The following is a 27,307-nucleotide window of genomic DNA, read 5'->3' as shown; positions in this document are numbered from 1 at the left end:
CACAAGCGCACCCTCTTCTGCTTACTCTTCTGTGCTGTAACCTGTGGTGCTGGGCATGTGAAGTCTTTTGCCTCTTTAGAACAGAAAGGCCTGATTTTTTCAAAAAGATACGTCTGTTAATTTGCGTTAATTGCACAAATAATCATCCTGCGTTAACGCGTTAATTTTGACAGCCCTAATTTACATGCGTTTGACATTGTTGGAAAGCTTAGAAATCACACTTTCAGAATCTGTAAAAAACTCCAAATGTGGAAATATCACTGCATTGTTTATTTTGTTGAAGTCTACCACAGTTTATGATCTACCATGATGATGACAAAGAACCAATATTTCTATGTTTTGTCACATATATTGTAATCACTACTTTTCTGCAGGCATCCTGTGAAGGTTCCATGCTATCTTAATCATCTTGACATCCATCAATATATTCAAAGATGTATCAAAACAACATTTCTTGATTTTAATTGATTAGTTGGTTATTAAGTCAGTGAAAGACATTGACAAGTCCATTTGCTAATGATTCAATAACTTGGGTTAATTTGTGTTTCATCATTTATTTTCTTTCCCCATCAGGTGCTGTTTTGTATTCTTGTTAGGCTTCAGTAAAATAATGTAACTCTTTGGAGCAAACAGGCAGAACAATAAGCCAAAGCTGGAGGCCAAGATGGCAAATGACTCAACTGCATCTGCATAATTTCCAGGGGAGCTGATATAAGCAGGGATGAAGGCTAGCCACACAGCACAGAAGATTAGCATGCTGAATGTGATGAACTTGGCCTCGTTGAAATTTCCTGGCAACTTGCGGGCCAGAAAAGCCAATACAAAGCACAGACAGGCCTGTAGACCAATATATCCAAGAACGCACCAGAATGCCAGGCTAGAGCCCACACTACACTCCAGTATGATCTTTGAATGTTCATATTGTGTATTTCTGGATGGAAATGGGGGAACATCAATGAGCCAGGCAGCACAGATAACCACCTGAACCAGAGTGCAGCTGGAGATAATGGTCCTCTGCTGCTTAGGCCCCAGCCACTTCATGATGTTGTGCCCTGGCCTGGTGGCAGTGAATGCAGCCAGTACCACCAGGGTCTTCCCCAGGATGCAGGAAATACACAGTGAAAATGTGATACTAAAGGCAGTGTGGCGCAGCATGCAGGACCAATATGTTGGCTTTCCAATGAAAAGCAGAGAACACAAGAAACACAAAGTCAGTGCAAATAGTATGAAGAAACTGAGCTCAGAGTTATTCACACGGACGATGGCTGTGTGTCTTTGACAGAAGAAGACTCCACAGACAGCCAGAGTGAAGCAGGCACCCACCACAGACATCACTGTCAGGGCTATTCCCAATGAATTGAAGGTCAAGTACTCCACTTTCTTGGAGATGCAGGCTGTTCTGTCTTTGTTTGACCAGAAGTCATCAGGACAAATTGTGCAATCTACTGAGTCTAAAGGGAAGAAAGTATGAACAATGTTCAGTATTGCATTACTTCTGTACTACAATTGTAAGAATGGATTTGCTTTGACATTTAATTGTTCAGCTCAAACTCACTTGTCTGATCGCTAATTTTGCCACTGTCACATGGTACACAATCAAAGCAGCAGATAGGCTCCCCACGACGGACAGCCTTCCGGGAGCCTGGAAGACAACTGGCACTGCACATAGACACTGGCACCTAGAAAGGAAAGACCATGTGCTGATATTGGCAAATTGTATTGGTTCATCTATTGACTGATGGGAAAATCCTCAAAACCACTTTTCAATAAAGTATTTGTTACTTCTACTTAACAACACTCAAAACACTGTGTTTAACACAGTGTTTTATGTGGGTTAGATACATTTGGTCTGCAGATTAGATTAGATCAGATTAGAATAGAGGTATGCTGGTAGTCATGAAACATTTTTTTTGATGGTTACATGGTTACAAGGTGTACAATGAGGACTAGGTTGCTGCGCATAAGCTATTACATAACCTGTGGTTCTGTTTAAATAGATTTAGCTGTAGTTCTATGAGAGCTCTTTCAGAAGCATTTAATGTCATAAAGAAAGATTCATTCATTGTCTACCACTTTATCCTGCACATGAGGGTCGCGGGGAGCTGGAGCCAATCCCAGCTGAGATAGGACAAAAGGCGGGTTCAGACCAAGGATGGGTCACCATTCCAGTATACAGAGAAAAACAACCATTCACACTTACATTCCATAAAGAAAGAGCTATGAGAAAAATAGTGGATAGTCGGTCACCAAACACATCATAGTCCAGGTGGGCTTAGAATCTTCATTGTGTATCTAACAATTGACCCTGTGACACATCCAGTCTGTTCTGTCCACCTGACTTACCTCCATCAACAGTTGGCATCTAATTAAGGTAAAAACACAGTGTGAGCAGCTTGCCTCACTCTGATGTCCGGCCCACATTATCCCGTCCTCCTGGATCAACAGTTCCTCCCCAACAGCCTTGGTTCCATCAAACAAACCCACGCTGACAAATTCAATGTTTCCTCCTGGGCCTCTCTGCCAGTTGATAATATCATAATATGGTACAGAGTCGCCCTTGGCATCAAAGTCCACCTCCTCACCAGCAATCTGAAAGTTCACTTCCTGGAGGTAGTGTTGCAGCTTGAAATGGAAATGCACAAAATGAAACACTGATTAACTTAAAGAAGGTTTTCAGTAAAATGCTGTCTTGCAGAACGTTCTAGTCTTCAGAGTTTGAGGTTGTAGGGCCCCTTAAAATCCACGGCCTAAATTTGTACAGCAGCAGAACTGTGACATAACGTTAAAGTGAACATATCACATGGAAATATATATATATATATATAATATCTTGTGTCTACAATGGAACAACAAACAATTTAAACATATTAGTAAACATAGTTAATTAAGATTTAATATATTTTAATTTAGATATTTTTTAACACAGAAAATATGTTTGTCATATGTGACCTGCCTACATTCAAATGGACATATCTTATTTATGAATTATTATATAATTAATATTTTCATGGTTTAGACTGTTGGGAAGCTTAGAAATCACACTTTCATGAGCTTTAAATAACTTAAAATGTCCCTCAGCCTACTTGTTGCTATGGCTGCACACATAATATGTGCTGTACATATGTGACCCGCCACGGATCAAGCGGGAACAAGTCGGCCGAGCGCAAAAACGAGAAAAAACAGGATGAGGTTTTTTTTTGTTTTTTTTTTAAATTAGGGATTTCCGTTTTTTTCAAAATTACACAAGTTGAAGTTTTGAAGAAGCCACTACATGCTTCAAATCACTGTATTGTGGGTCTTAAAACCATAAATGTGTTTGAATTAAGGTTGTTTTATCGCTGTGAATCACTCCTAGTTTGGGTGTGGTGATCTCACATTCCAGAGCTTTTGTTGTTTATTCAGCCAATCAGCTGATGATCACGGAGAATACACATGGCTAATTAATATGCATGTACAGAGAGAGAGAGAGAGAGAGGAAGGGGGAGAGAGAGAGTGTCTGGAACTTTCCAGCAGTTCTGTGTCTGTGTGTGTGTGCAGTGTGAAATTAAAGCGTGATTGTCATCAAAGCTTTGTTGAACACAGGAAGGCAAGGAGAACAGGACAATAATTGTCTGTGGCTGAACGTCTTCACAAGGACAGAGAAAGCACAGAGACTGCTGGTGTGTGGACTGTTAGCATTTTAAGCTAGCGATCTTTATGCTAACGTGTTAGCAGACTTCATAGTCCCAAAAACAACAAACAGATGGATTATTCAGTGGCTGAAGAGAGCAGGACAGACACAGTAGTTGTCTGAGATGACGACGTGACCCCAGTACCGCTCTATCTTATCATGGGTGAGTTTTCATATACGTAACCTTAGTGTTCAGTCACATACAGGGATGTTTTTTCTTGTTATTGTATGGGGTGAGTTTTCATTAACGTTGTTAATCTATGTTATGTTAGTGTTCATTCAAAGTCACATACAGACGAACATAGGGACGCTGTCTTTTAATAATCCACTGCGCGTTTCATAACGCCGTTTGGCTACATTGTTATTAGCTGTGCTTGCTAAGCTTGCTAGCTCGGTACTGTATTATTACAATGAGAATGATGCGCACATCGAAACTTGTGTTCAGTCAGATGATCGTAGTATAAGCTACGATCATCTGATCGATATGTACGGGGCATATGACCTCTGCTGTGCAGGAATAACGTGTGTATAACACACTTCTGGTGCGTTTCAGAACGTTATGTTGCCATAACGGTTATTAGCTATACTAGAGATTGGCTAGCTCACTATTGGCATGTTAAAAACAATACGCACTTCGAAACTTTTGTTCGGTCAGATGAGCGTATTATAAGTCGTAAGAGGAGCATGTCACGGCCCTCTTTGAGATTTTGTACACCCGCAGGTTCAGTTTGATAATTCATATGCTTTGAGACGAAACTCCCGTGTTCTAAACCTAACATTGCATTGAATGATGCGTGGATGCCACACCTTTGCATGCATGAATCACACATGTGATTAACACAATGTGTGATGAACGTGTTAATTACACGTGCGATTCATGCACGTAAATGTGTGGCATTCACACATAATTCAAGCAATACTACTGATCAATCTTTACTGATTCAGTGATAAAGTGCCTGTTAACATGAACCATGATCTGAAATGACTATTTTTTTTTTCTTTCAGAATTGGCAAAGGCACTCTGACTGACATAATCAAACACTTTGACCTGGACTGACCATGGACAGGCAGACGTATCTTTTTGAAAAAATCAGGCCTTTCTGTTCTGATGAGGCAAAAGACTTCACATGCCCAGCACCAAAGGTTACAGCACAGAAGAGTAAGCAGAAGAGAGTGTGCTTGTGATGTCACCATTTAGCCTGCATATCAACTGTGATGGACAGAGTGGGTACAGCCACATTGTGGGGGATGAACTGGTATTGAGATGATAATATAGTCCATGGTCTGGAAAATATTGAACTCTCCTTCACACACTTATATATTCATATGTGATTTGATATTTGAAGTATGTATCTATCTTTCACCTTTCTTGTTTCTCATTTTTATTCAAGTGCTTTTTAACAGAAGAATTTCCCTCTGGGGATCAATAAAGTAAATTCTGATTCTTATCAGTGCACTGAAGTACTTAAAGGGACACTGCGTAGTATTTATGGGTTTATATCACCCAAAATCCACTTTTTTATACGTATTATGTGCTCCTGCATTGTCTAGTCGCTGTATAATAGTTTTTGTTTCATTTTCGTAGTGTTTCAAAAAGTCATGTAAAATAACCTAAAATTGCCTGTATAGACAAACCGGAGAGAACAAAACGAGCGTCGAGACAAGGCTGAGAGCGTATCTTTTTACGCGTTTAGAATGGAGGACGACACATATTTTACAGCGGATAAAGGAACACCTTGTCCCTGACCGTACGCCCGCACCACCGAGAAAGACGACGAGGACGACATTTGACCAGCTGAGGATACCGTAGCGCTCAGGAAAGGGAGGGGGTGAGCAGAGGAGCAGTTCTTTGTTGTAAATGTCAGCCTCTCCTTTAGATGTCACTATAAACTACTTACTTCACCTTTAAGGCAAATAACACTACATTGACATGAAAATCATTCATTCCTTTTTTTTTTCAAACTGCTACAATGTTTCTGTCCTGTGGGCTAACAGATATCAAATGTCACTGACAGCTAGACTGGGTGGGGGGTTGTGACCATGTAAATGTGATGCTAATGAGCAGCTATTGGCATGGCTCCTCAAATAGGTCAAACTCTTTCAGGCTGAATTTCTCCCTAAAGCAGTTTGAGGAGTGCCTACATTCAAATGGCCACATCTTCTTCAAAAATGATCAGATTTACTGATGTGTTTGACATTGTCCGAAAGCTTAGAAATCACACTTTCGGAATCTGTAAATAACTCCAAATGTCCCGAAGTAGACTTGTGAACGCTTTTGCCATGGCTGGACACATATTACGTTCAGCATGCTACATGACTTTGGTAAATGGGAGCCCACCATTGGGTGTTGACCCACAGTTTGTATTGGTTAAGAAATAACGGTTATACATTACCTGCCAGGGGTGTATGATGTTGCTCTGAGCACATGAGTTGTTCTGGAATGGCCCCCTCCCTGGCTGACAGTGAAGGAGGTTGTGCAGGGAATGAGCAATGGCATATACAGCCTTATATACATTATAGGCGACTCTCGGGCTGGATGTATTCATGTAGGCTGAGTGCTGTTCTAGCAGAGACTCCTGCCCTGAGCAGGGCGGCATCTGGGTGATAGAGGATGGAGAAGGGCTGCAACCATATAGAGACTCCCACAGCTCATGCACCAGTACATTGTCAGGATATCTCTTAGGGTTTACAGTCTGCAGGAAGTCACCCAGTCTCGAGATATGACCTGTTTTGATGCCAAAGCCAATGGTTCCTCCCAAGTAAGGGTAATACTCTCTCCCTGAAAAGACTGATGCTGCGACCAAGGCTTCACTTGCCACCCACTGGATTCCAGTGATGTTCTGAGTCATGTAGTCTCTCAAGAAAGGTGTCATCTCCCCCTCGCCTGCAAATACCACCACCACTTTTGCAGTAGAGCTACGCATCACCTTTACAGAAGGTCAGATAATGTGACAGGGATTTACATGGAAAAATCAAAACTGAGTGACAAAGAACAACTCAGATGTACACAGTTAAATATAACTAGTATAGACGTTATATTTCAGGTGTTAATTTTGAAGAAAATACTTTGTTTTGTCTAAGTCAAGTCCCGTTTTATTTATTTATTTGTTTATTTCAGGCATGTCACTTAGATCAATCATCATCACACATCATCTTAGTTTAATTCATACACATGGCAAAAAGGGAAAACGGGCGAAGCAAAAGCTTATCTAGTCTCGCCCCCTTTACCCACAGAATACATTATTATCATCAAACTGATTTTTCTTATGACAGTTTGACATAACATGTTTCAGCAGCAGGTAGCAATCAGAGCTGCAGTCTCGCTCTAAACAGTCAAACAGACTACGCGTATGTCCGTACATGTGTCCATATTGAGATTTTATGCCTAAATAGTTTCACCTGTGACATTATTGATCTTCCTTGTGTGTGTCATAACACAAGGAAGGTGAAACTATCTTCATTTTGTGATTCTGATTCTTATGTAATTTTTGATTGAAAGCACATATATTGACCTATTGTGGACATAGTTAAGTGATTTTCTCAGAAAAAAATTTTTTTGATGGTCATAGAGTTACAATTCATGACTCCCTTCTCCTCTCTGGACCTGATGACATAAATGGATGTAAGTGACACAAAGATACAGCTTTCATTCGATACAGTCCTGGAGTGTCTAAATTTAATGATGACAGTAGGTCCACAAATAGGAGCTTTAATATCTATACATCTATAATATTATGTATGTGTTAGCAGCACAAAAGTGTCTTTAACTGAAACAGAAACTCATTAATGCAATAAAAACGTTATTTTCCAGAGGATATTATTGTATCTTGTGGTAAGAACACATTAAAGGAGCGCTGGTGACTCAGTGGTAGAGTGAGGGGTGAAGCAGTGAGACGCATAACTGAAAATCTTCTTCAGCTCCCACTATAGGAATGCATACTTCCTACCAGCACTGCACTAGTAGATTCACTGTATAAATGTGTGGATGTATGTGAATGGGTGAATGACAAAAACTATATATGCTATGTAAAGGAGCTTTGAATTGTCATCAACATGAGAAATGCTCTATATAAATACGGACCACTTACTATTTAAAGGTGGAAGTCAACAGTGCACTGAGTATTTTCATACCTTCATTATCCTTAGTCCTGCCTGGCGATTGTAGGGCATAGGAATCATTTCTTGGTACGCCACACATACTTTGGTTTCCTGTAATTCTCTCAGTAAACCTTTTACAGCAAAGCGGCCATAATCATCGTCTCCTCGCAGCAGCCCCACCCAAGTCCAGTTAAAGTGCACCAGCAGCTGTGCAAAGGCTTTGACCTGGGCTCAACAGAAAAAGACAATCAACTCACTGTTTCATATCACAGACATGAAAAAAACTTGAACATATGAAAAGCAATATCTTCATAGATCATTTGGTTTTGTGCCCTGTTATAACATGCCTGTATTCTGTAAATGATAAAGCATGGAAGTTTGGCAGAACAAATAAATAGTGATGTATTATTTGATAGGGACGACACATAAGCATTGTTCCATCTTAATACAATGTAAGCAGTGTTGTACATCTAAGACGCTTAAACAAGCAGAAAAATCAATAATACATCAACAAACATCCATAATAAAGATTGTAACAATAAACAATAATATAACTATACTGGTGATTATCATAAGTGATTATTATAATGGCCAAACCTGATAAGAAGACAACAATAATATAAGAAAGAGAAAAACAAATAATCCATTTCTCAGTGTTTAAAGATTTGCCTCTATTTTTAATTTTACAGTTTAAAGCTTTAAAGGTAGTTGTAATAATTATTTCTGATGATAGAGTAGGGTTAGGGTTGACTGAAACCAACAACTGACCACATATTTTACATTTTACCTGGTAGTCATCACTCGGAATTACTCTGAAGAAGGTTGGATATTTCTGTCTGTCTGACAAACATGCACACGAAGAAAAGTAGCTGATCTGTGTAAAAACAGAGTGCAGTGTTACTGAGAAAAGAATAACATTTTTGTGATGATTTACATTAAAAGTCATTCTTACCATGGGGATCCTGAATGGCTGCAGGATTCTTGACACAACAATAGACTGAGCAGATCCAGAAGGCCCAATCACAGCAATGAATGACGAGGCATTAGTGCACATAAAAGAGTTTTCCTCACTCACCCCATTCAGCATCGATAAAACAGCTCTCTGTCCTGTCAGTGGATATGAATATGCACATGAATCAAAGATTTTGTAGCCCAGACTGTGATTCGGCAACAGCACTGAATTCTGGTTTATCTCATCCACTGCCAGTCTCATAGTCTGAGCCCACCGGAAAGCCCTGGGATCAAATCTGTGGTCCAACCAGATGAATGTAGTCAATTCATGTAAAAGCTCTAATGATTATAAACACATTAAGTCTACTTCATTTTATATTAAGAGTGCAAAATTAGACATCATTTACAGGAAAAAGTAAGTAAAATCCTCCCACACTATCATCTATGAAACTCACCCATTGCAAGTTATTGGTGGTGGTCTATAGGTGCTTTTAAGGTCTGGCATTTTCACATTATAATGAAAGGGGAAAATCCCACCAATGACATAATCACCCTGGACCACAAATCCTGGCTGGAAGCTGTTTAGAAGAGTGCACTTTGAGGCTGCTGGTGGAGCTGCAGTGGTGATGCTGGAAAGTGAACTATCAATTAAAGTGAGAACACTGACAGAGTAAAGCAAAGAAAATAAAGCAAGTGAAGTCATAATGTTTCACTGGGCTGAGGAGAGATTGAGAGGGACAGAGCACAAGATAAGGCACTTAAAGGCACTATAAAGGCTACAGTGTCACACCTCCAACATCTTATTAATGACAGAGTGGCTTTGGATTGGACAGTAGTCCACAATCATGGACACAATTACAAACCTGGATATTTATCTGAAATGAGGGAGTTACAGAGCCATGCGGTCTCCAAAACCGGGGTGAAGCATTAAGACGCCACATTTCTTGCGTCGCACGTCACCAATGGCCAAGCTCAACTGACGAATCTTACATAAATTATTGTTTTTCCATCAAAAGCCCTTTATGAGTGTTGTATTTGTTGTTTTACAGAAAGAAAACACTGTTCAGATGTTTGAGGTATCACTAAAGCAATAAATATTAGCCTCAAAGTCACTGATCTGCTTGAAATGCTTCTTTTCACAAAAAGCTTGTTTTTTCAGTTTTTGGTGAAATCAGCCTATTTTCTAATGCTGATTACTAAAGAACTGAAAAAGGTAGAAACAAACTTTTTTTCCAGACAAAAGAAGAAAGTCTAACATTTCAAATATTTCACAGTTTACATAGTCATAGAACACAATATTCTGTGGGTCTCGAAAGATGGGTCAAAATGCTCGAAAACGGATAATACAAACTGTGGGGAAAAAGCTAAGGCCCTTAACAAAGAAAAAACAAAGACAAATACAAAAACAAATACAGTCTCATATGATAGTGTACCTGTTATTTATTTTTGATGTGAAGGGGCAACAGACATTTTGTCTCTCTCATGATTTCGGTTTGGTCATTGTTAAAAAGTTTTTCCATTTCATACTAAGATCTCTGGGTCTCTGTTTAGTATAGTCATTAAGTATATAGTCACAAATTTACTTCATATTTGTCAGTAATTTTGTGCAAAAATTATTCCACGGTCCTCAATATAAAGTGTCACCAAAATGGCAAATGGTACAGGGTTTCATTTACAATGCATGAAACAAGGTGATCAGACCAAGAACTAGACAAAGATCAAGTGGCCTACTGAGTTGAGGGGTCTCAAACTCAAATGAGCCGGGGGCAACTGCTGGCACTGTCATCTCAGTAAGGGGCCACTTCAGTTGAAACTCTGAGTACATACAAAGTATTTCCGCATAAGTTGATCTTTATTTCTTCTGTGTAAAGAGACTTTCCTTTAACTGGTAAGAGCTGATACAAATATTCAACAGCTATGATGGGGACTTTGCCAAAGGTGGAAATATCACTCCATTGTTTAGTTTGTTGTAGTCTACCAAAGTTTATGATCTACCATGGAAATGACCAAGAAACACTAATTCTGTAGTTTTGTCACATATATTGTTATCACTACTTTTCCTCAAGCATCCTGTGAAGGGTCCATGTTATCTAAATCTTCTTGACATCCATTAATATCTGTCAAGAAATTCAAAAGAAAATTGATTAACAAACGTTTTTTGAAATGGTTAGTTATCCATAACTCCCTGAAAGAAATCTACAATTCCACTTATGACTGATACAATAGCTTTGGATTTATTTGTGTTTCATTATTTATTTTCTTTCCCCATCAGGTGCTGTTTTGTATTCTTTTCAGGCTTCAGTAAAATAATGTAACTCGTTGGCGCAAACAGGCAGAACAATAAGCCAAAGCTGGAGGCCAAGATGGCAAATGACTCAACCGCATCTGCATAATTTCCAGGGGAGCTGATATAAGCAGGGATGAATGCTAGCCACACAGCACAGAAGATTAGCATGCTGAATGTGATGAACTTGGCCTCGTTGAAGTTTCCTGGCAACTTTCGAGCTAGAAAAGCCAATACAAAGCACAGACAGGCCTGTAGACCAATATATCCAAGAACGCACCAGAATGCCAGGCTAGAGCCCACACTACACTCCAGTATGATCTTTGAATGTTCATATTGTGTATTTCTGGATGGAAATGGGGGAACATCAATAAGCCAGGCAGCACAGATAACCACCTGAACCAGAGTGCAGCTGGAGATAATGGTCCTCTGCTGCTTAGGCCCCAGCCACTTCATGATGTTGTGCCCTGGCCTGGTAGCAGTGAATGCAGCCAGTACCACCAGGGTCTTCCCCAGGATGCAGGAAATACACAATGAAAATGTGATGCTAAAGGCAGTGTGGCGAAGCATGCAGGACCAATATGTTGGCTTTCCAATGAAAAGTAGAGAACACAGGAAACACAGAGTCAGTGCAAACAGTATGAAGAAACTGAGCTCAGAGTTATTCACACGGACGATGGCTGTGTGTCTGTGACAGAAGAAGACTCCACAGACAGCCAGAGTGAAGCAGGCGCCCACCACAGACATCACTGTCAGGGCTATTCCCAATGAATTGAAGGTCAAGTACTCCACTTTCTTGGAGATGCAGGCTGTTCTGTCTTTGTTTGACCAGAAGTCCTCAGGACAAATTGTGCAATCTACTGAGTCTAAAGGGAAGAAAGTATGAACAATGTTCAGTATTGCATTACTTCTGTACTACAACTGTAAGAATGGATTTGCTTTGACATTTAATTGTTCAGCTCAAACTCACTTGTCTGATTGGTAATTTTGCCACTGTCACATGGTACACAGTCAAAGCAGCAGATAGGCTCCCCACGACGGACAGCCTTCCGGGAGCCTGGAAGACAACTGGCACTGCACATAGACACTGGCACCTAGAAAGGAAAGACCATGTGCTGATATTGGTAAATTGTATTGGTTCATCTATTGACTGATGGGAAAATCCTCAAAACCACTTTTCAATAAAGAATTTGTTACTTCTACTTAACAACACTCAAAACACTGTGTTTAACACAGTGTTTTATGTGGGTTAGATACATTTGTTCTGCAGATTAGATTAGATCAGATTAGAATAGAGGTATGCTGGTAGTCATGAAACATTTTCTTTGATGGTTACATGGTTACAAGGTGTACAATGAGGACTAGGTTGCTGCGCATAAGCTATTACATAACCTGTGGTTCTGTCTAAATAGATTTAGCTGTAGTTCTATGAGAGCTCTTTCAGAAGCATTTAATGTCATGAAGAAAGATTCATTCATTGTCTACCACTTTATCCTGCACATGAGGGTCGCGGGGAGCTGGAGCCAATCCCAGCTGAGATAGGACAATATATATATATATATATATATATTATATAACAGATGGAAGATTCCTCAAAACCACTTTTCAATAAATCATTTGTATTCATAGTTTCTCAACTGCGTTTAACACAGTGTTTCTATGTTGGTTAGAAGATAAAGATCTAAGTCTACACTACAGGTATGGCGGTAGTCATCAAACAATTTTTTGATGGTTACAAGTTGTACACTGAGGACTGGGTTCCTGTCCATAAGCTATTCCATAATTCTATAATTCTGTTTGATATCCTGCATGAGAGTCGCGGGGAGCTGGAGCCAATCCCAGCTGACATGAGACAAAAGCATACAGAGGCAAACAACTCTTACATTCCATAAAGAAACATCCATGAGAAAAAAAACAGTTGATAGTCAGTCCCCAAACACATCATAGTCCAGCTGGACTTTGAATATGTCTTGTGTATGAAAACAAATGACCCTATGTCAGATCCAATCTGTTCTCTCCACCTGACTTACCTCCATCTCAACCTACAGAACTTCAGTATTTGGCATCTGATGAAGGTAAAAACACGGTGTGAGCAGCTTGCCTCACTCCGATGTCCTGCCCACATTATCCCGTCCTCCTGGATCAACAGCTCCTCCCCAACAGCCTTGGTTCCATCAAACAAACCCACACTGACAAATTCAATGTTTCCTCCTGGGCCTCTCTGCCAGTTGATAATATCATAATAGGGTACAGAGTCGCCCTTGGCATCAAAGTCCACCTCCTCACCAGCAATCTGAAAGTTCACTTCCTGGAGGTAGTGTTGCAGCTTGAAATGGAAATGCACAAAATGAAACACTGATTAACTTAAAGAAGGTTTTCAGTAAAATGATGTCTTGCAGAACGTTCCAGTCTTCAGAGTTTGAGGTTGTAAGACCCCTTAAAATCCACGGCCTAAATTTGTACAGCAGCAGAACTGTGACATAACGTTAAAGTGAACATATCACATGGAAATTTTAATATCTTGTGTCTACAATGGAACAACAATCAATTTAAACATATTAGTAAACATATTTAATTAAGATTTTAATATATTTTAATTTAGATATTTTATAACACAGAAAATATGTTTGTCATATGTGACCTGCCTACATTCAAATGGACATATCTTATTTATGAATTATTATATAATTCATATTTTCATGGTTTAGACTGTTGGGAAGCTTAGAAATCAGACTTTCATGAGCTTTAAATAACTCAAAATGTTACTACACTGCTACACTGTTTCTGTCCTGTGGGCTAACAGATATCAAATGTCACTGACAGCTAGACTGGGTGGGGGGTTGTGACCATGTAAATGTGATGCTAATGAGCAGCTATTGGCATGGCTCCTCAAGTAGGTCAAAATCTTTCAGGCTGAATTTCTCCCTAAAGCAGTTTGAGGAGTGCCTACATTCAAATGGCCACATCTTCTTCAAAAATGATCAGATTTACTGATGTGTTTGACATTGTCCGAAAGCTTAGAAATCACACTTTCGGAATCTGTAAATAACGTCCCGAAGTAGACTTGTGAACGTTTTTGCCATGGCTGGACACATATTACGTTCAGCATGCTACATGACTTTGGTAAATGGGAGCCCACCATTGGGTGTTGACCCACAGTTTGTATTGGTTAAGAAATAACAGATTATACATTACCTGCCAGGGGTGTATGCTGTTGCTCTGAGCACATGAGTTGTTCTGGAATGGCCCCCTCCCTGGCTGACAGTGAATGAGGTTGTGCAGGGAATGAGCAATGGCATATACAGCCTTATATACATTATAGGCGACTCTAGGGCTGGATGTATTCATGTAGGCTGAGTGCTGTTCTAGCAGAGACTCCTGCCCTGAGCAGGGCGGCATCTGGGTGACAGAGGATGGAGAAGGGCTGCAACCATATAGAGACTCCCACAGCTCATGCACCAGTACATTGTCAGGATATCTCTTAGGGTTTACAGTCTGCAGGAAGTCACCCAGTCTCGAGATATGACCTGTTTTGATGCCAAAGCCAATGGTTCCTCCCAAGTAAGGGTAATACTCTCTCCCTGAAAAGACTGATGCTGTGACCAAGGCTTCACTTGCCACCCACTGGATTCCAGTGATGTTCTGAGTCATGTAGTCTCTCAAGAAAGGTGTCATCTCCCCCTCGCCTGCAAATACCACCACCACTTTTGCAGTAGAGCTACGCATCACCTTTACAGAAGGTCAGATAATGTGACAGGGATTTACATGGAAAAATCAATACTGAGTGACAAAGAACAACTCAGATGTACACAGTTAAATATAACTAGTATAGACGTTATATTTCAGGTGTTAATTTTGAAGAAAATACTTTGTTTTGTCTAAGTCAAGTCCCGTTTTATTTATTTATTTGTTTATTTCAGGCATGTCACTTAGATCAATCATCATCACACATCATCTTAGTTTAATTCATACACATGGCAGAAAGGGAAAACGGGCGAAGCAAAAGCTTATCTAGTCTCGCCCCCTTTACCCACAGAATACATTATTATCATCAAACTGATTTTTCTTATGACAGTTTAACATAACATGTTTCAGCAGCAGGTAGCAATCAGAGCTGCAGTCTCGCTCTAAACAGTCAAACAGACTACATGTATGTCCGTACATGTGTCCATATTGAGATTTTATGCCCAAATAGTTTCACCTGTGACATTATTGATCTTCCTTGTGTGTGTCATAACACAAGGAAGGTGAAACTATCTTCATTTTGTGATTCTGATTCTTATGTAATTTTTGATTGAAAGCACATATATTGACCTATTGTGGACGTAGTTAAGTGATTTTCTTAGGAATTTTTTTTTGATGGACATAGAGTTACAATTCATGACTCCCTTCTCCTCTCTGGACCTGATGACATAAATGGATGTAAGTGACACAAAGATACAGCTTTCATTCGATACAGTCCTGGAGTGTCTAAATTTAATGATGACAGTAGGTCCACAAATAGGAGCTTTAATATCTATACATCTATAATATTATGTATGTGTTAGCAGCACAAAAGTGTCTTTAACTGAAACAGAAACTCATTAATGCAATAAAAACGTTATTTTCCAGAGGATATTATTGTATCTTGTGGTAAGAACACATTAAAGGAGCGCTGGTGACTCAGTGGTAGAGTGAGGGGTGAAGCAGTGAGACGCATAACTGAAAATCTTCTTCAGCTCCCACTATAGGAATGCATACTTCCTACCAGCACTGCACTAGTAGATTCACTGTATAAATGTGTGGATGTATGTGAATGGGTGAATGACAAAAACTATATATGCTATGTAAAGGAGCTTTGAATTGTCATCAACATGAGAAATGCTCTATATAAATAGGGAAAACTTACAATTTAAAGGTGGAAGTCAACAGTGCACTGAGTATTTTCATACCTTCATTATCCTTAGTCCTGCCTGGCGATTGTACGGCAGAGGAATCATTTCTTGGTACGCCACACATACTTTAGTTTCCTGTAATTCTCTCAGTAAACCTTTTACAGCAAAGCGGCCATAATCATTGTCTCCTCGCAGCAGACCCACCCAAGTCCAGCTAAAGTGCACCAGCAGCTGTGCAAAGGCTTTGACCTGGGCTCAACAGAAAAAGACAATCAACTCTCTGTTTTATATCACAGACATGAAAAAACGTCAACAAATGAAAAGCAATATCTTCATAGATCATTTGGTTTTGTGCCCTGTTATAACATGCCTGTATTCTGTAAAAGATAAAGCATGGAAGTTTGGCAGAACAAATAAATAGTGATGTATTATTTGATAGGGACGACACATAAGCATTGTTCCATCTTAATACAATGTAAGCAGTGTTGTACATCTAAGATGCTTAAACAAGCAGACAAATCTAAAATACATCAACAAACATCCATAATAAAGATTGTAACAATAAACAATAATAAAACTATACTGGTGATTATCATAAGTGATTATTATAATGGTCAAACCTGATAAGAAGACAACAATAATATAAGAAAGAGAAAAACATATAATCCATTTCTCAGTGTTTAAAGATTTGCCTCTTTTTTTAATTTTACAGTTTAAAGCTTTAAAAGTAGTTGTAATAATTATTTCTGATGATAGAGTAGGGTTAGGGTTGACTGAAACCAACAACTGACCACATATTTTACATTTTACCTGGTAGTCATCACTCGGAATTACTCTGAAGAAGGTTGGATATTTCTGTCTGTCTGACAAACATGCACACGAAGAAAAGTAGCTGATCTGTGTAAAAACAGAGTGCAGTGTTACTGAGAAAAGAATAACATTTTTGTGATGATTTACATTAAAAGTCATTCTTACCATGGGGATCCTGAATGGCTGCAGGATTCTTGACACAACAATAGACTGAGCAGATCCAGAAGGCCCAATCACAGCAATGAATGACGAGGCATTAGTGCACATAAAAGAGTTTTCCTCACTCACCCCATTCAGCATCGATAAAACAGCTCTCTGTCCTGTCAGTGGATATGAATATGCACATGAATCAAAGATTTTGTAGCCCAGACTGTGATTCGGCAACAGCACTGAATTCTGGTTTATCTCCTCCACTGCCAGTCTCATAGTCTGAGCCCACCGGAAAGCCCTGGGATCAAATCTGTGGTCCAACCAGATGAATGTAGTCAATTCATGTAAAAGCTCTAATGATTATGAATACATTAAGTCTACTTCATTTTATATTAAGAGTGCAAAATTAGACATCATTTAACGGAAAAAGTAAGTAAAATCCTCCCACACTATCATCTATGAAACTCACCCATTGCAAGTTATTGGTGGTGGTCTATAGGTGTTTTTAAGGTCTGGCATTTTCACATTATAATGAAAGGGGAAAATCCCACCAATGACATAGTCACCCTGGACCACAAATCCTGGCTGGAAGCTGTTTAGAAGAGTGCACTTTGAGGCTGCTGGTGGAGCTGCAGTGGTGATGCTGGAAAGTGAACTATCAGTTAAAGTGAGAACACTGACAGAGTAAAGCAAAGAAAATAAAGCAAGTGAAGTCATAATGTTTCACTGGGCTGAGGAGAGATTGAGAGGGACAGAGCACAAGATAAGGCACTTAAAGGCACTATAAAGGCTACAGTGTCACACCTCCAACATCTTATTAATGACAGAGTGGCTTTGGATTGGACAGTAGTCCACAATCATGGACTCAATTACAAACCTGGATATTTATCTGAAATGAGGAAGTTACAGAGCCATGCGGTCTCCAAAACCGGGGTGAAGCATTAAGACGCCACATTTCTTGCGTCGCACGTCACCAATGGCCAAGCTCAACTGACGATTCTTACATAAATTATTGTTTTTCCATCAAAAGCCCTTTATGAGTGTTGTATTTGTTGTTTTACAGAAAGAAAACACTGTTCAGATGTTTGAGGTATCACTAAAGCAATAAATATTAGCCTCAAAGTCACTGATCTGCTTGAAATGCTTCTTTTCACAAAAAGCTTGTTTTTTCAGTTTTTGGTGAAATCAGCCTATTTTCTAATGCTGATTACTAAAGAACTGAAAAAGGTAGAAACAAACTTTTTTTCCAGACAAAAGAAGAAAGTCTAACATTTCAAATATTTCACAGTTTACATAGTCATAGAACACAATATTCTGTGGGTCTCGAAAGATGGGTCAAAATGCTCGAAAACGGATAATACAAACTGTGGAGAAAAAGCTAAGGCCCTTAACAAAGAAAAAACAAAGACAAATACAAAAACAAATACAGTCTCATATGATAATGTACCTGTTATTTATTTTTGATATGAAGGGGCAACAGACATTTTGTCTCTCTCATGATTTCGATTTGGTCATTGTTAAAAAGTTTTTCCATTTCATACTAAGATGTTTGGGTCTCTATTTAGTATAGTCATTAAGTCTATGGTCACAAATTTACTTCATATTTGTCAGTAATTTTGTGCAAAAATTATTCCACGGTCCTCCATATAAAGTGTCACCAAAATGGCAAAGGGTACAGGGTTTCATTTACAATGCATGAAACAAGGTGATCAGACCAAGAACTAGACAAAGATCAAGTGGCCTACTGAGTTGAGGGGTCTCAAACTCAAATGAGCTGGGGGCAACTGCTGGCACTGTCATCTCAGTAAGGGGCCACTTCAGTGTTTGAGACGAGTATCAAAAAAACATCACAAATATTTCTGAAAATGAGGTTTACTTTCAAATATTGTGTGATAATAATACAAAACTATTAAATTTGCAGTAAGTGCAAATGTTTTTGGCCTCATTCTTAAATAACTAATCAAAGCCTTTCATGAACTGACAGCACTTCTGTTCAAAACACAAAAAAACACTCTAGCTTTGTATGCACATTTTAACAGTTAGTACAATTTTTAGCTGAAATAACTTATTTAATTTCAATCAATTTACAACATTTCAACATTTCATCATCTCAACAGACAAATTGCAACTGAGTTCATTTATTTCTTGCCAGATACCTGGCAGCGCTTCTGTTCACTTAGCTGAGCTGTATTTACTCTGATGGACGTTGCAGTTGAAACTCTGAGTACATACAAAGTATTTCCGCATAAGTTGATCTTTATTTCTTCTGTGTAAAGAGACTTTCCTTTAACTGGTAAGAGCTGATACAAATATTCAACAGCTATGATGGAGACTTTGCCAAAGGTGGAAAAATCACTGCATTGTTTAGTTTGTTGTAGTCTACCAAAGTTTATGATCTACCATGGAAATGACCAAGAAACACTAATTCTGTAGTTTTGTCACATATATTGTTATCACTACTTTTCCTCAAGCATCCTGTGAAGGGTCCATGTTATCTAAATTTTCTTGACATCCATTAATATCTGTCAAGAAATTCAAAAGAAAATTGATTAACAAACGTTTTTTGAAATGGTTAGTTATCCATAACTCCCTGAAAGAAATCTACAATTCCACTTATGACTGATACAATAGCTTTGGATTTATTTGTGTTTCATTATTTATTTTCTTTCCCCATCAGGTGCTGCTTTGTATTCTTTTCAGGCTTCAGTAAAATAATGTAACTCGTTGGCGCAAACAGGCAGAACAATAAGCCAAAGCTGGAGGCCAAGATGGCAAATGACTCAACCGCATCTGCATAATTTCCAGGGGAGCTGATATAAGCAGGGATGAATGCTAGCCACACAGCACAGAAGATTAGCATGCTGAATGTGATGAACTTGGCCTCGTTGAAGTTTCCTGGCAACTTTCGAGCTAGAAAAGCCAATACAAAGCACAGACAGGCCTGTAGACCAATATATCCAAGAACGCACCAGAATGCCAGGCTAGAGCCCACACTACACTCCAGTATGATCTTTGAATGTTCATATTGTGTATTTCTGGATGGAAATGGGGGAACATCAATAAGCCAGGCAGCACAGATTACCACCTGAACCAGAGTGCAGCTGGAGATAATGGTCCTCTGCTGCTTTGGCCCCAGCCACTTCATGATGTTGTGCCCTGGCCTGGTAGCAGTGAATGCAGCCAGTACCACCAGGGTCTTCCCCAGGATGCAGGAAATACACAGTGAAAATGTGATGCTAAAGGCAGTGTGGCGAAGCATGCAGGACCAATATGTTGGCTTTCCAATGAAAAGTAGAGAACACAGGAAACACAGAGTCAGTGCAAACAGTATGAAGAAACTGAGCTCAGAGTTATTCACACGGACGATGGCTGTGTGTCTGTGACAGAAGAAGACTCCACAGACAGCCAGAGTGAAGCAGGCGCCCACCACAGACATCACTGTCAGGGCTATTCCCAATGAATCGAAGGTCAAGTATTCCACTTTCTTGGAGATGCAGGCTGTTCTGTCGTTGTTTGACCAGAAGTCGTCAGGACAAATTGTACAATCTACTAAGTCTGAAGGGAAGAAAGTATGGACAATGTTCAGTATTGCATTACTTACTAAAATTGCAAGAATGGATTTGCTTTGAGTTTTTATTGTTCAGCTCAAACTCACTTGTCTGATTGCTAATTTTGCCACGGTCACATGGTACACAGTCAAAGCAGCAGATAGGCTCCCCACGACGGACAGCCTTCCGGGAGCCTGGAAGACAACTGGCACTGCACACAGATACTGGCACCTAGAGAGGAAAGACCATGTGCTGATATTGGTTAATAGTATTGGGTTAGTTAATCTCTTATATAACATAATATAATATACAGTGGAGGAAATAAAGTATTTGATCCCTCACTGATTTTGTAAGATCATCCACTAACAAAGAAATGATTGGTCTATAATTTTAATGGTAGGTTTATTTTAACAGGGAGCGACAGAATGTCAAAAAGAAAATCCAAAAAATCACATAAAACAAAATATAAATTATTAATAATTTTGCAATTCATTGAGTGAAATAAGTATTTGACCGCCTATCAAAACCACACGCCAACGAACTCTGACACTCGCTCAGCTGCAACTTCACAGACACATTCACCTCGCATTATTGTTCTATATCTGCAATAAATATATATTCTGATCGTTTTACACTCTCTCGTTGTCTGTCTGCATTCTGGTTCTAATAACAAGCTGTCGATTCTTTATCAAGAATCATAACACCTGGCTGAGAGAAAGCGTTGGTCACCCAGAATTTCATGGTACAATGTCCCATCCATCTTTCCCTCAATGTGGTAAAATTGACCTGTCCCCTTAGCAGAGTGACACCCCCAAAGCATAATGCTTCCACCTCCATGCTTGACGGTGGGGATGGTGTTCCTGGATCATAGTCTGAATTCCTCTTCCTCCAAACACGGCGAGTTGAATTGATTCATAAGAGATCGATTTTGGTCTCATGTGATCACAGCACCTTCTCCCAATCATTCAGGTGTTCAATGGCAAACTTCAAAGGGGCATGTACATGTGCCTTGTTGAGCAGGGGGACCTTACAGGTGCTGCTGGATTTTAAGCCATTAGGGCGTAGTGTGTAACCAATGGTTTTCTTTGTGACTGTGGTTCCAGCTGCCTTGAGATCATCAAGAAGCTTCTCCCGTGTATTTCTGGGATGAGCCCTCACCTTTCTCATGATCGTTGATACCCCACAAGGTGAAATATTACATGGAACCCCAGACCGGCGGAGATTGACAGTCATTTTATGTTTCTTCCATATTCTAATGTACCACCAACAGTTGTCTCCTTCTCACCAAGCTTCTTGCCAATGTTCTTGTAGCCCATTCCGGCCTTGTGCAGTTCTAAAATCTTGTCCCTAATGTCCTTAGAAAGTTATTTGGTCTTTCCCATGATGGAGAGATCTGCAAAGAGGAGTGGTCCAAAATTCCTCCTGAGATGTGTACAAACCTGGTGATGAACTACAAGAAATGTCTGACCTCTGTACTTGCCAACAAGGGTTTCTCCACCAAGTATTAAGTAATGTTTGGATATGGGGGTTAAATACTTATTTCCTCCACTGTATATACATCCGTTATGTATATATATATATATATATATATATATATATATATATATATATATATATATATATATATATATATATATATATATATATATATATATATATGTTATATAACAGATGGAAGATTCCTCAAAACCACTTTTCAATAAATAATTTGTATTCATAGTTTCTCAACTGCGTTTAACACAGTGTTTCTATGTTGGTTAGAGGATAAAGATCTAAGTCTACACTACAGGTATGGCGGTAGTCATCAAACAATTTTTTGATGGTTACAAGTTGTACACTGAGGACTGGGTTCCTGTCCATAAGCTATTCCATAACCTGTGGTTCTGTTTGATATCCTGCATGAGAGTCGCGGGGACCTGGAGCCAATCCCAGCTGACATGAGACAAAAGCATACAGAGGCAAACAACTCTTACATTCCATAAAGAAACATCCATGAGAAAAAAAACAGTTGATAGTCAGTCCCCAAACACATCATAGTCCAGCTGGACTTTGAATATGTCTTATGTATGAAAACAAATGACCCTATGTCAGATCCAATCTGTTCTCTCTACCTGACTTACCTCCATCTCAACCTACAGAACTTCAGTATTTGGCATCTGATGAAGGTAAAAACACACTGTGAGCAGCTTGCCTCACTCCGATGTCCTGCCCACATTATCCTGTCCTCCTGGATCACCAGCTCCTCTCCAACAGCCTTGGTTCCATCAAACAAACCCACATTGACAAATTCAATGTTTCCTCCTGGGCCTCTCTGCCAGTTGATAATATCATAATAGGGTACAGAGTTGCCCTTGACATCAAAGTCCACCTCCTCATCAGCAATCTGAAATTTCACTTCCTGGAGGTAGTGTTGCAGCTTGAAAATGAAGAAATGCACAAAAGGAAAAACTGAATTACCTCAAACAAGGTTTTCAGTAAAATGCTGTCTTGCAGAGCTTCCCAGTCTTCAGAGTTTTGAGATTTTAAGGCCCCTACAAATCCATGGCCTAAATGTATTTGTAATTGTACAGTATTACTGTAGTATCTATAACATAACGTCAAAGTGAACACATCACATGGTAATTAAAATATATTGTTGTATTTACAGTGGAACAAGAAACATTTCAAACATTAAGATTTAAATTAATGTTATTTGATATTTTTTAGAAGAGAAAATATGTTTGTCATATGTACAGTATGTTACATGACTTTGGTAAATGGGAGGTAGTTATCGTGGACTGAGGTCCAACTACAATACTTACAAGGTCCACCATTGGGATGTGACCCACAGTTTGTAATGGTAAAGAAATAGTGGATTGTACAGTACCTGCCAGGGGTGTATGTTGTTGCTCTGGGCACATAAGTTGTTCTGGAAAGGCCCCCTCCCTGCCTGGCAGACAAGGAGGTTGTGCAGGGAATGAGCAATGGCATATACAGCCTTATATACATTATAGGTGACTCTGGGGCTGGATGTATTCATGTAGGCTGAGTGCTGTTCTAGCAGAGACTCCTGCCCTGAGCAGGGCGGCATCTGGGTGACAGAGGATGGAACAGGACTACAACCATACAAAGACTCCCACAGCTCATGAACCAGGACATTGTCAGGATATCTCTTAGGGTTTACAGTCTGCAGGAAGTCACCCAGTCTGGAGATATGACCTTTTTTGATGCCAAACCCAATGGTTCCTCCCAAGTAAGGGTAATACTCTCTACCTGAAAAGACTGATGCTGTGACCAAGGCTTCACTCCCCACCCACTGGATTCCAGTGATGTTTTGGGTCATGTAGTCTCTCAAGAAAGGTGTCATCTCCCCCTCGCCTGCAAATACCACCACCACTTTTGCAGTTGCGCTATGCATCACCTTCGCAGAAGGTCAGATAATGTAAATGACATGGATTTACACAGAGACAAAAACAAAACTGAGTGACAATAAGAAAAAAAACAGACGTACACACAGGAAAATAACTGTTATTTCAGGCAATATTTCAGGTGTTCATTGTGAAGAAAAGAAGTCAAGTCATGTTTTTGTTTACATGGTTCATCATTTCCTGATATATTTTGGCACCAACATTGTGTCTTGACCTCTCACCCTGTATTGTCCCACAATTGAGATTTTATGCTCTGCCAAAAAAGATTCACCTGTGACGTTATTCATCTTCCTCGTATGACCGTCTTCATTTTCTGGACATTGTGCAATTATGATCCTTTGGTCATTTTTGATTGAATGCACATGCACTGACCTATTTTGGACTTAGTTAGGTGATTTTTTTGGGGGAAAAGTTTTTATTCACACATGGTCAGAGAGTTTCGAATCACATCATGACTCCCTTCTTGCCCTCTCTGGATCTAATATGGGCCTGATGAGATAAATGGATTTAAGTGAGACAAGGAGTCTCTAAGTGTCATGACAGTAGGTCCACAAATAGGAGCTTTAATGTGTGTTAATATGTGTTAGCAGCAAAAAGGTGTCTTGAACTCAAACAGAATCTCATTAATGTTATTAAAACTTTAATTATTTTTTTAATCATCAAATCGCCAGTCTACCCAGCCCCTAGAGTTTCAGAGGGTGTTGTTATTTTATCTTGTGGTAAGAACACAAAGAGGACATAGTGTGTCAGTTAAAGAGTGAGTCGTCTTTGATTCTTTGGGAAAGACACTTGCAGAGTGTGAATGGTATGAAAGATGTGTGACACAATAAAATGTGCTCCACATAGATGCAATGTCTAAATGTGTGAATGTATGTGGATGGGTGAATGACAGAAAATGTACTGGAAAGCAGAGAAGAAGTCAACAGTGCCCACAGTGTTTTCATACCTTCATTATCCGTAGTCCCCCTTGGCGAGTGTAGAGCAGAGGAATCATTTCTTGGTAGGCTACACATACTTTGGTTTCCTGTAATTCTCTCAGTAAACCTTTTGCAGCAAAACGGCCATAATCATTGTCTCCTCGCAGCAGCCCCACCCAAGTCCAGTTAAAGTGCACCAGCAGCTGTGCAATGGCTTTTACCTGGGCTCAACAGAAAAAAAGACAATGAAGTCACTCAGTTTAATTTCACAGACATCAAAAACAAGTGAAAAGCAATATCTTCATAAATTATTTTGGTTTTGTGCCCTGTTATAACATATATGCACAGAATATAAACTGTATTCTGTGAACGATAAATCATGAAAGTTTGGCAGAACAAAGAAATATTGATGTATTATTCGATAGGGACAACACCTAAAGGCATTGTTCCATCTTAATAAAATGTAAGCAGTGCTGTGGTTTCTAAGACTCTAAAACAAGCAGAAAGACTGACAACAAAACTATAAATATACTAATGATTATTATCAGTGATTATTTTAATGACCAAACCTGAAAAGAATAGTAATAGAATATTCGAGAAATATGAAATATAAAATATAAATGTTTAAATCTATTTCTCAGTGTTTAAAGACGTGTCTCCTTTTTTTATTCATAGTTAAAAATGTACAGTTTAAAGCTTAAATATAGTTGTAATAATTATTTCTGATGACAGAGTAGTACATGTGTCGAGCTTTGACAATAACTGATCATGTTTTACATTTTACCTGGTAGTCATCACTAGGAATTACTCTGAAGAAGTTTGGATATTTTTGTCTATCTGACAAACATGCACATGAAGAAGAGTAGCTGATCTGTGTAAAAACAGAGCGCAGTGTTACTGAGAAAAGATTAAACATTTTTTGATGATTGACATAAATAAAAGTCATTGCTACCATGGGGATCCTGAATGGCTGCAGGATTCTTGACAAAACAATAGACTGAGCAGATCCAGAGGCCCCAATCACAGCGACAAGTGAAGAGGCATTTGCACACGAAGAAGAGTTTTCCTCACTCACCCCATTGAGCATAGATAAAACAGCTCTCTGTCCTGTCAGTGGATATCCACATGAATCAAAGATTTTGTAGCCCAAAGTGTGATTCGGCAACAGCACATGATTCTGGTTTATCTCCTCCACTGCCAGTATCATAGTCTGAGCCCACCGGAAAGCCCTGGGATAAAGTCTGTGGCTGATACAGATGAATGTAGTGTGTTAATTTAAAAGCTCTAATGATTAAAAACACATTCAGTCTACTCCATTTTATATTAAGAGTGCAACATTAGACATCATTCAACGGAAAAAACAAGTATAATCCTCCCAGCATCTATGAAACTCACCCATTGCAATTTATTGGTGGTGGTCTGTAGGTGCCATTAAGGTCTGGCATTTTCAGATTAAAGTGAAGGGGGAAAATTCCACCAATGACATAGTCACCTTGGACCACAAATCCTGGCTGGAAGCTGTTTAGAAGAGTGCACTTTGAGGCTGCTGGTGGAGCTGCAGTGGTGATGCTGGAAAGTGAACTATCAGTTAAAGTGAGAACACTGACAGAGTAAAGCAAAGAAAATAAAGCAAGTGAAGTCATAATGTTTCACTGGGATGAGGAGAATGAGAGAGACAGAGCAAACAATAAGGCACTTTATAAAGGCTACAGTATCACACCTTCTCAGTCTTGCATCTTATTAATGACAGAGTGGCTTTGGATTGGACAGTCGTCCATCAGGAACTAAATTGGGTTAATGCAAGCTTTGGAGAAAAAGCTAAGGCCATAATCAAAGAAAAAACTAAGACAAAAACACAAACAAATACAGTCTCATATGATAATGTACCTGATTTTTTTTGTTTGATGTAAAGAGGCAACAGACATTTGTGTCTCTCATGATTTCTGTTTGGTTACTTTCATAAAGCCTCAATGACTGTACTTTTCCAGAGAGTTTCTTTGGATAAAATCCTCTGCTAAAAGCTTGAATGTAAATGAGTTGTGGCCATACTTAGCTCCCAGCTTGGAGCCTTTACATTGGGCTTCACCTCACTGGACAGGAGGATGTGTGGAGAAGGTCTGTTGTTAGTTTTGCCTGAGGCAGGTCTCTCCCCCCACCGCTGCTCGGACCTCATCCTAGAAAAGATGGTGTCTTGCCGACCTGGAAGTAGCCTAAAACCTGCTCTGCTGGTTGCAACAGTGCCCACCAGCACATTCTGTCACAGGTGCGACTCTGCCACTGCCACTTTTCACTTTCTATTTTATTCACCTGGATACCAACTGCAAGGTGTTGCTCGTTCAATATAGATCTGTCCTCCTTACGCTACGTGGAAGGCCCAGCCTTTCCACAGGAAGCCGCTTGTTTTCCTCTCCAGGGACTTGACTGTCGTCATTGGGACTGCATAGGCCAGCAGAGGCCATAAGACTGGGCATGATGGAATGCTGGTAGATCCGGGCTTTGAATCTACCAAGGAGATCTGACTTGTCAACCTTGGTGAGCCGAGGACTTCTGGATGGCAGTGGTGTCTTTCAGGCTTGCATTGAAGATCTTCCACAAGCT

At 39.5% G+C, this 27,307-nt stretch overlaps 2 protein-coding genes across 2 annotated transcripts; both read right to left on the bottom strand.

Annotated features, from left to right (window-relative positions):
* Nucleotides 1–549: 549 nt before the first annotated feature.
* LOC310941827 (extracellular calcium-sensing receptor-like) lies at nt 550–9,224 on the bottom strand (the record flags this gene model as incomplete). Its single annotated transcript, XM_083907075.1, has 8 exons — nt 550–1,451; nt 1,556–1,679; nt 2,398–2,622; nt 6,064–6,597; nt 7,802–7,993; nt 8,556–8,642; nt 8,721–9,015; nt 9,175–9,224. The coding sequence occupies 8 exons, from the start codon at nt 9,222–9,224 to the stop codon at nt 550–552; spliced, it is 2,409 nt and encodes an 802-aa protein (XP_083763201.1).
* A 1,743-nt stretch (nt 9,225–10,967) lies between these two features.
* Nucleotides 10,968–27,140, bottom strand: LOC310941826 (extracellular calcium-sensing receptor-like; the record flags this gene model as incomplete). The annotated part of the gene is made up of 9 exons (XM_083907074.1): nt 10,968–11,869; nt 11,974–12,097; nt 13,105–13,329; nt 14,199–14,732; nt 15,935–16,126; nt 16,688–16,774; nt 16,853–17,147; nt 26,105–26,290; nt 27,070–27,140. 9 exons carry the CDS (start codon nt 27,138–27,140, stop codon nt 10,968–10,970), a joined length of 2,616 nt encoding a protein of 871 aa, XP_083763200.1.
* Between the last annotated feature and the right edge of the window lie 167 nt (nt 27,141–27,307).

Source organism: Microchirus variegatus (assembly GCF_963457635.1).
Source record: "Microchirus variegatus genome assembly, chromosome: 20".
Classification (NCBI taxonomy): Eukaryota; Metazoa; Chordata; class Actinopteri; order Pleuronectiformes; family Soleidae; genus Microchirus; species Microchirus variegatus.
This window is presented reverse-complemented; position numbering and strand designations above follow the sequence as displayed.